Genomic DNA, 9,635 nt, shown 5'->3' on the forward strand with positions numbered 1-9,635 from the left:
GTGACAATATCTTAGTGTGTTCCCTATGTTCCCACACACGGGAAGTTGAGTTTGATTCTCAACACTTAGATTTAAATTTTGTATTAAATGGTTCGGATTGGTTTCAACTTTTCCATAAACGGTGTTGGTTAAATGGCTTGAGAGTTCATAAACGGTTTGTTTTGCTTTTTGTTTTATATAAATGGTTTGTTCATTTCAATTCGGTTAGGCAAAGAAACTGAATTGGGCCCATTGCTAGCTCGCACATCATGAATTCAACGAAGGGGTTCGGCAAGCTCACACATAGGTCGTTTGAAGGGAGGACAAAGTGGCTTGAGAACACTACTCCAATTTGAGACATCATAGCTATCGGAGGTAGTCACGTTATCGCAGCCCCCTCAACTCACCTACACCGGAAGCTTTAACCCTCCAACTTTCGTTTCCATTTAAACTTAATGGTTATCTTCTAATTGTTCATTGTATAGCTTCTCGTTACCACCATTGTACCTATTCATTATGTACATTTTGTAAACTCTATTCTTTTGTAATCTAGCGTTTCGGCCTAAAAAGTGGCCCCTTTTGGTCATAATATTATGCAATCCTTTGTAATCTCACGTTCTTGTGCTAGTTGCATATTTTGATCCTAACCTCGTGCATTAATCATTATTTGGCTCATCACTCCCTTCAACTCTGAGGAGCCTTCGAGCCTCCAAACATACACGCCCTCCTAGTATTTGCGCCCCACTTAGTCCAAGACCCTCGTGATCCTGCTCGAGTAGCACACGCACACGCATTTACGCTACAGCATTGCCTCACCCAAATCTCCATTATTATTGAGGTTCAAAATTCAAGTCTTTAGTGTACTCCATTGATCATCGTGTTTTATATGTGGAGCATGAAGATGCGGTTGACATACCTTTGTACTAAATTGTTTTTCACTCCTAGTGTCATGGAACCAATAATAAAGTTCCAATCAAACAAATGGTTTTGTGACTCCTGTGGTGGAGAAGGTACCCAGTCATGGACTAAATTCTCCGTTGTATAACAAATTTCTCTTTGAGAATGATAATTTATATGTATTTGCTTCCACATTGAACGAGATCAAATGATCATTATTTATCATTAGATCCTTGACTTGGTAAACATCTTTTTCAAATAAATGACGTTTTGGCTTTATGATCTAGAAATGTAAAAAGGAATAGATAAGTCCAAGAAACTCTCCAACTACAAATTAACAATTCTTGATTTCATTCTATCGCATTGCATATATTGTGAGACATCTATACAAATTTGAATCAATTTATGGTAAATGGAAATTGAACACCACCACCATCCTACTTATCTAATATAGTAGATACCAAAGGGTCATGGTCAAAGATCCAACAAAGTTTGATTTTATGCTTTTGCAATCAACATCTTTGCCCATAATCAGGTTTGCTTTTCCAAGTGTTGATTTCCTTGCTAACATGAGAATCTCAAATTTTAGTATATCAAACTTCCCAACGACATTGTCATTAAGAGCATCGCATAACAACAATCTTAAACCTTTACCTACATGGTTTGCCCTTTAAAACTGTTTCATGATCTCAATCATGATGTTTTGAAGAGCTTTGGAACTTAAAAAATAATCACATGTAATTTTATGCAAGCCACGAGTCATTTATGTGTTTGACAGCAACAAATATTGGGCTTAATATAAAAGCTCACTATATTCATTAGAGGTGCCATCCTAGAGTGCAAAATGAAAGGAAAAAACTTAATTAAAAGTGAGGCCTGAGGCTCCCAATGTATATTTATTACAACAAAAGAGCTCATGTTGAAATACAAGGCAGGGGAATTTTTCTATTATTATTATTACAAAGGATGTTTGTGCATAGCACCAAATTTGTTTGCTATATCTACATTTGGTTAATTTACAATATTGCATGTAGTTTGCAACTTGTGAACTTTGAATTAGTTGCAAAAGCCGCAACGAAATGTACATGTGTTATATGAGGGGACTTATCATTCTGATTGAGCAAAAAAGAATGCATTAGGTCTCAGGTGCCACTTCCAAGAAAAAAATTCAGTAAGGTTTAAAGGTGAGGGTCGTGGGTCGTCACAAGCTATACAATAACTACATATAGATGAAACGTCATCTACGCATCTTCGTTGGAGGAAGAACAGTGTGTCAGTGATATCCTCATCATCATGAGTTATTTGACCACTATCTCCCATTACCTAGATGACCATGCTGATACCTTCTCTCCCTTAGATGCCTTATTCTTGCCTCAACTCGAGCAGTGAAACCAAACGTCGCTTTCTCAACAGCTTTCTTTTTCTCCTTTCGCCACATCTCCGGGTCATCTAGGTCTTGGTTAAGAGATTTTATCTCTTGAAGGATGTGATGATCCATAGGCATAAAACGCCTTTGGAATGCTATATAAGCAAAATAAGGAAAAACACATGCGGCGGCCACTAAGAATGTGGCGATCCAATATCTTGGAGAAGGAGCCAAAGCTTCTAATAGGACATCATAAGCTGTGGTTGATATTGTTGGAGACATAAGACCGAATATAATAAGGAATATGTACCACATGGCAATACTTCCCCATATAAGAAAGTGTTGAATCACTGTGAAATAGCTTATTGTGAGAGCAATCTGACAATTCACTACCCAAATAATTGCTGTATACATGGTCGCACCAAACACTTCAAACCCTGATATTTGACCATCCTCTCGGAAAGCTCGATGTCCAAAAATGGTAATTATAATGAAGAATGAGAGCAACGAACCAAGAACCCCATTAGCCATCCAAGAAAAGATCCGTGCCCATGTAAAGAACATGTTCTTGGGGCCTTGTTGGTAAATACTCGGAAACTGCATATTTCAAATAAAGGTCCCAAATAATTGAGTGTCTTATGAAAAGGACACAATTAAGAAATTTATAACAGCATCTTAAACCATTCAGTGGTAGAAATGAAGTGTACAGCAATACAAAGTATCAACTAAGTCGATCATAAATTGGCAATGATGAAAAACAATACCTCAAGGCACAGTTTTGCTGGAATATCCTGCTCAAAAACTCCCAAAGCACAGACAGGTAGGGAAGTAAACAATATGTTGAAAAGTGTCAAAAACCAATCATTATAGAGAGTCTGGCCAGAATAATTTGTGTAAGCTTCGTAATAGAAAAGTGTCAGTCCAAAGACAATGTTCTTGTAGAAAAAATAGCAGATCTGCACAACAAACTCTCATAAGAAACGAACACTAAACGTATTCATGAAACAAACTCAACTAGTCTGAATAAAACCATTACCATGGTTGCAATCCTCTTGTAGCACCAATGACCATGAACAATGAGGAGGCGTTCAAGGAAGCAGAATTGTGCAATTGAAAAATCACTTGCCATCACTGCCTGCCAGAATTAGATAAACAGCCTTATGCTCACAATTCTCCAAACTCTTAAAGCAGAATAGTGAATGTAATATATATACCTGCATGCCTTCAACCCCACTGATACCAACACCAATATCGGCTTCTTGAATCATGCCAACATCATTTGCGCCATCACCAATTGCCAGAGTGGTCTTCCCTGTACCTTCTTTTACTAATCTGGTTACCTTTGAGAATTAAAGAACAAACTCAATCTGTTTATATCAATAAACCCCAAAGAATCTGGGATCAAACATAGGAAAGAGCAAAAGACTGTTTGTAAACTACCACCCAAACTAAGGACAACTAAAAGAGCGTGTATGACAAAATAGTTAAGAAAGTTTTATCTCACCGACAGATAAACGTGTTATTAATCCATTTGCCAAAACCATATATTGTCTAAATTCAAACCCTAAATCCAGTGGATTTTCCATTCTTCAAGCAATCACAACTACATCAAGTTCCTGATTGTGACTATGTCTTAACAGCCTTGATATTAGAAACTACAATAAAATAGCACTGAAACTAGGCTTATATTGTTGAAACAGGGTAGAGCCAAGAGAGCACATCCATTGTCAAAATCAAAGCGTCACATGGGACACATTTCAGGCTGGAGAATGGGGTCAAAATCAAAATGGAGATTCCCTGTTATGATGAGAGGGGAGTCTGAAAATATGGTCATTCACTGTGACTATCCTCACTTTTGTTACTCTCATTCTCAATCATTTATGGCGGTTCCTATGGGTAGCTTGAAATTTATGATGAAACTTGTCAGATCAAAAACCTAATTTATGATGTGAGAAAATACAGTTGGTTGGAGAAAACAAGATAGTACCAAGGCTTTTTGCTTTGGTGAAACACGGCAACATATCACTGATGCACACTTCACAGCAAGCTGTAAGAACCTCTCTTTCATGTCATCTTCCAAAGCATATGCTAGTGATTTTCCATCAATGATTAGTGCAAAGGCCATATCAGAACCTGGCTCCAGGCTCACTGCTTGTTGTCCATTTGCAAGTTGGTTCATTACAGCCTCCTTAGAAACCTGAAAATCAAAGAATTATTTTGAAACCATACAAAGATTATCGATAGCATTAGACATTCTAAGTTTTCAGTTTTAAAGATTAAATAATGGAAGTAATATAAATATCAAATAACACCTTCATCAATGCATCCTTGTCATTGAGATCTTCGGCTGACTTGACAACAGGAATATCTAATGTGACAAGAAGCTGTTTCATGTCTTGCCTGAGCAGACTACATGCAAATCTGCATGCATTAAGAGGGAATACCATAATATTGAGTCATTATACAGAGAATACATTCCAGTGCATGTGCAATTGAAGTACTAATGACACACATGAAAATCTATGCCAATCACTATATAATGTAACATACCCAATGTTGATAGCTGTCTCCAACTTATCCCCTGTTAGAACCCATATCTTAAGCCCAGCAAGAGCAAGTTTATCTATACACTCCGGCACCTGAATACACATGTTATGAGTGTTTGGTTTCATTAGCTTCTACTCAATTTTGAAATCCAATTACTAACCCCCTTTTGCAGTTTGTCTTCAACAGCTGTTGCACCAACAAGGAACAACTCTTTTTCTATCATGTCTGATGCCTCATCAAGCTTAGCATCCCTACCCGGTCCCATTGCAGTTTTTGCATTCAAAAACAGTTCATTCCATTGTTGATAAGAACTTTCGTCGAGCTTCCGGTAGGCTAGAGCAAGTGTTCGTAATCCTGCATCCCCATAATTAGTGAGGTGCGCCTTTGTGGCCTCCTCAAACTCTCTGCCAGCTTTACTAAGCCTCTCAAAGATCACACTGTGTAAAAAAAAGAATTCTCTTGGACACAATCTTTAAAAAATATAACGCATATTCATTGTAGTGCTTAACTATAGAGAATTGTTAAATGCAATTCCACTTACCTATCTGCACCCTTACAGAATACATAAATTTGACCATCTTCATCACGAACTACCACAGACATTCTCTTCCTAGTACTATTGAACTCCAATAAGTTGAGTAGCTTGTATTCACTGTTGACAAAATGTTTCAGCAAAAAAGACTCTAATTTCCCCTTACTAGAGGGTGTGTGCATATGTGTGTGTTTGTGTCATTGCACTACATTTTCTAAAATAATCTCAGTTTCCCTATAAAATCTCTTAGTCAGCCAATGCATATGACAAAGAATAAGTTACTCCTCACCGTTCAACCAACCGGCCTGATTGATCACATTCTCTGATGTACACCCCATTTTGAGTTCGTTTTGTAAACTCAAAACCAAGTTCTCTGGCTGCAACCACAAATGCCCCCTCATCGGGCGACTCTGCCTCATAAGTAATCCTACCATCATCATCTTCTTCTGGTATAGCTGTCTGGCAAACAGAGAGAATGCGTAGAAACATTTGAATTACCTCTGGCTTAGCTTCAAGCGCCCATTTTCCATTCATGATTCGTTTGTCATAGAAGTTGAATCCTTTCACATGGGGCATGTCTGCCATTTCAATCCCTTCGTTGTCATCAACCTTCATTGGGATTTCAGAGGGAATATCACTAATTATTTGATCATTCTTTTTCATCCTCTTAGCAGTAGCTTTCTCCACTTCAGTAACCCCCACTCCATAAGAGACTCCAGCTATAGAAGCTTTTAAGAAATCCATTTGATTACAAGTCAGAGTTCCGGTCTTATCTGAAAGAATTGTATCGACTTGGCCAAGTTCCTCATTTAGATTCGATGTACGTGAATGAGCTGGCTTATCAGTTTCTTCATAGTACATGTGGATGTCTTGGTCTATTAACCTTGCCTGAAATAGCTTAACAACTTCTAACGAGATATAAAGCGAGATCGGAATGAGGTACCCATACAAGATAAGGGCAGTAATAAACTGATAAAATGCAGATAAAACAGCATTATTTGGATTGAAGTCATTGGATGTATTATCTGGGCGCATATACCACCAATTCGGCATGTCGAGTTTTGTCCTTATCCCAAACACTATTGCTCCAATGACGGAAATAAGCAGAAGCACACTGAACAGAAAATAAACGATATAATCCATTCTCCGCTCAATCCTGCTCCTCTTAGAGGGAGGATCCGTTGCATTCTGCATAACTTTCGTTTCATGGCCACTGAAGATCACAACACCATACACATATTGTGTATTCCGAAGCTTGGAATCCCTTAGCAAGATTTGTTGTGGACCTAGTGACAAGGTAGCACCATCATACTCTATATTGCCAACAAAACTGTAGAGGTTCGGATTGGGGTCCTCGCACCGAATAATCCCAACAAATTCAGCAAAATTATCATCCCCTTCTAGTTCCAAGGTGGGTTCGAGTGTTTTCTTCAACTTCAAGTTGGTCTCTCCATCTAGATTCATGGTTTCCACATAGCAAACGCCATCAGGATAGCTTGATGAAAGCATAAGAAGATCTGCTGGAAAGAATTGATCTCTCTGGACCTGAACTACATCTCCAACTCGAATATGTTGCCATTCGACGTCAACAAACTTCCCATTGTTGGAATGCACCTTTACTTTCCGATTGTTTACTTCATTATCCTGGAAAGGTCATGGACACTAGTCAATAATAGAATGGCAATGACCATAATGTTGACAGACATAAATCATTCTATGCAAAATGTTTCTTCCTAGTTTACAGTAATAGGACAATATGAGTCAATATTACAAACTAATAGGCATATGGCAGACAAACTATACATGTCTGCCAGATTTCATTCCCTTAAATGTATATTTCCAACAAGCAACTTGAAACCAACAACCGGCATTTTAGTAAAGTAAGATAATATGGAGCAATGAGATAGTGCAGAAAAAATATCTATTTTTTTCACATTTTGTTTCTTTTTAAGCATTTTTTCAGTTAAATTACTTCAAAAATCTAGGCAAAATTAAGTGAATAATACAAGGGGCGATAATATATTACAATTTCCTTCCTTAGCCAACAAACCCAACCTGCATTTTTGTGATATAATAGGAAATTAGGAGAAAATACTACAAGAATTATAAAAGTAGACCAGAAACTGAAACTTTACAATTGGCATTAGGCACTTTTTTCCCAGAGCATTTACATCCGATACAAATAACAATACTAACTCATATACTGAATATAATTACCATTAAAAACACAAACACTGCAAAATAACCAATAAAAATACCTGCAAATATCTTCGCCAATCTTCAATAGCTTCCTTGAGCATACTAACTCCCACCACAAAAGCAAGTGGAAGAATGACTGAGGTAGCAGAAAACGGCGTCAATGGTGTGAGAGACAAAGCTGCAGTCATAAGGAAATACAAATTTGCAACCCTTCGAAACTGCTCAAACAAAGCTTTAGGTAAAAATGTGACAATATTATATTTTGTGGTGGAAACATAGTTATCTCTATATTTGAATGGCTTTGATTTATGCCTTCCTGGTTGATTACAAAAAACAACTCTAGAGAATCCAGGACCTCCTAAAGGAACTAAATCATCTGCTTCCAATACTGTTGGCCTTACACATGCATATGAGTAAAGCTTGCTTAGTCTTAGCTTTCCTTTCCTCTTTTGATCTTTCCGATCTTCCTGTTTCGGGGGCATTTTTGTGAAACGAAGAAGCTATGGAAACCAAAAACTCTGAAAGAAAACCACTTGATTGCTCGATAGAGGAAAAGCACTTGCAAGAAAGAATCTAACTTTTTCTGATACCTTTTGGTACTTAGAAGGTATGAATTGATCAATTCCTTATAAGAGAATGGATTCTCGTGAAAACAATCCAAATTTATCTGCAAATTTCGTGCTTAGAAGATGAACTCTTGATTTTTTGATTGCTCGACAAGGACAGAATCTTGAAAAAAGCAGATATGAAGGCTAAATTTCTGATACTTCCTTTGTGATTATTATAGAGAGCTAATTAATTACTCCACAAGAAGACAGTATCTTGTCGAGAGAAGCCAAATTCCTGATGCAATCTTTTTGTGATCAAATTGTAGAACTGATTGATCAAGTTCTCTGACAAGGAAACAGATTCTTGTAGAAAGAAACTCGATTCCTGACGCAATCTTCTGTTAGAAAAAAAGCTATGATAGAATCCAAATTCTGATGCAATTCCAGCATAAAAGAGAGAATGGCTTGATTGCACAACCCAGTACAGAATCTTGAAGAAAATAAGCTATCTTTTCTGATGCCTTTTTAGTGGTTAAAGGGAATCGATCAATCAGTTAACCTGAGAACGAAAAAATGCAGAAATTTTGATCAACAAGGAGCGAATTGTTGTGACGCAATTTCTGCTCAAAAAATAGCTGATCGATTCATCCCCACATAAAGGAGTGTGGGAAAAGCTCAGAAATAGTGGGAGAACAACGACGGTTGAATACACCTAACAATGGATTTACAAGAACAAATTTGGTTCAATGTCTTTACGGTACATGTTGCAGAAGGGCAGATCAAATCGATATCCTTATTGAATCTTTATACATTGCATTGTTGCAGAAGAAGAAGAAGAAGAAGAAGAAGAAGGCGTTAGAAGTCAAGATTGGAATTCGTGCGTATACATTGCTGCGTTCATGCGAAATGGAAGTAAATAGGATTGATATGAATATACCTTTGCAGTAGATCAGGAAAAAAGAACAGAAGAAGAAGAAGAAGAAGACGAAGAAGAAGATCGAGTTTGTTCTATGGATTTTGAAGGAGAAACGGAATATCGAGCAACAGATTTGAGAGGAATCTGGGAACAAAGGGAATTCGCAGGGAATTCGCAGGGGAGGAGATGGTAGCGGGGAAGGGGAACAGGAACGGAAAGAAGAAGGAGAAGAAGAAGAAACCCTAACCCTAACGGAGAAGACGGGCGAATCAGAGGAGGACAGAACAGAGATGATCGGATCGGATCGGATCGGATGGGAAGGAAGGAAGGAATAACGTGGAGGAGAAGAGAAGGGTTAGGGTTAGGGTTTTTGTGGTCTTCTCCTTCCACGCTGCTCTTTCCTGCAGTCAGAATTTTGAATGGGTCTCTCTCTCAGTCTCTCTCAGTCTCTGTCTTTCCGGCTGTCTGTTCCGGCCGTCAGTCGCCGTCATCCACCGCCGTCAGTCGCCGTCAGCCGCCCATTTTCCGTCCAAAGCAGTCGGACTTCCTCTTTTAAAACTTGTGAATCCCGGAGGCTTTCTTTCCCGTCTGTCCACCCGCCCGCCCCGCACCGCCCATCAATCTAGACCTTCTTCTTTAAACTCAGGAATC

At 38.2% G+C, this 9,635-nt stretch overlaps 1 protein-coding gene across 2 annotated transcripts; it reads right to left on the bottom strand.

Annotated features, from left to right (window-relative positions):
- Nucleotides 1–1,723: 1,723 nt before the first annotated feature.
- LOC147862191 (putative phospholipid-transporting ATPase 5) lies at nucleotides 1,724–9,024 on the bottom strand. 2 transcript variants are annotated; one of them, XM_087322482.1, is made up of 11 exons: nucleotides 7,580–9,019; nucleotides 5,611–6,965; nucleotides 5,331–5,441; nucleotides 4,950–5,226; nucleotides 4,793–4,881; nucleotides 4,555–4,663; nucleotides 4,230–4,439; nucleotides 3,457–3,582; nucleotides 3,279–3,377; nucleotides 3,007–3,198; nucleotides 1,724–2,839 (listed from the first exon to the last, which is right to left on the bottom strand). In XM_087322482.1, exons 1-11 carry the CDS (start codon nucleotides 8,000–8,002, stop codon nucleotides 2,186–2,188), a joined length of 3,645 nt encoding a protein of 1,214 aa, XP_087178608.1. In that variant the 5' UTR covers nucleotides 8,003–9,019; the 3' UTR covers nucleotides 1,724–2,185. The 2 variants fall into 2 exon arrangements, with proteins under 2 accessions (XP_087178608.1, XP_087178609.1); XM_087322483.1 differs by lacking the exons at nucleotides 1,724–2,839; nucleotides 3,007–3,198 and having other exon boundaries at nucleotides 3,279–3,373; nucleotides 7,580–9,024.
- Nucleotides 9,025–9,635: the final 611 nt, after the last annotated feature.

Source organism: Azolla caroliniana, unplaced genomic scaffold (genome assembly GCF_043228905.1).
Source record: "Azolla caroliniana isolate FFs.n. ecotype wild unplaced genomic scaffold, voAzoCaro1.0.p SCAF_7, whole genome shotgun sequence".
Classification (NCBI taxonomy): domain Eukaryota; kingdom Viridiplantae; phylum Streptophyta; class Polypodiopsida; order Salviniales; family Salviniaceae; genus Azolla; species Azolla caroliniana.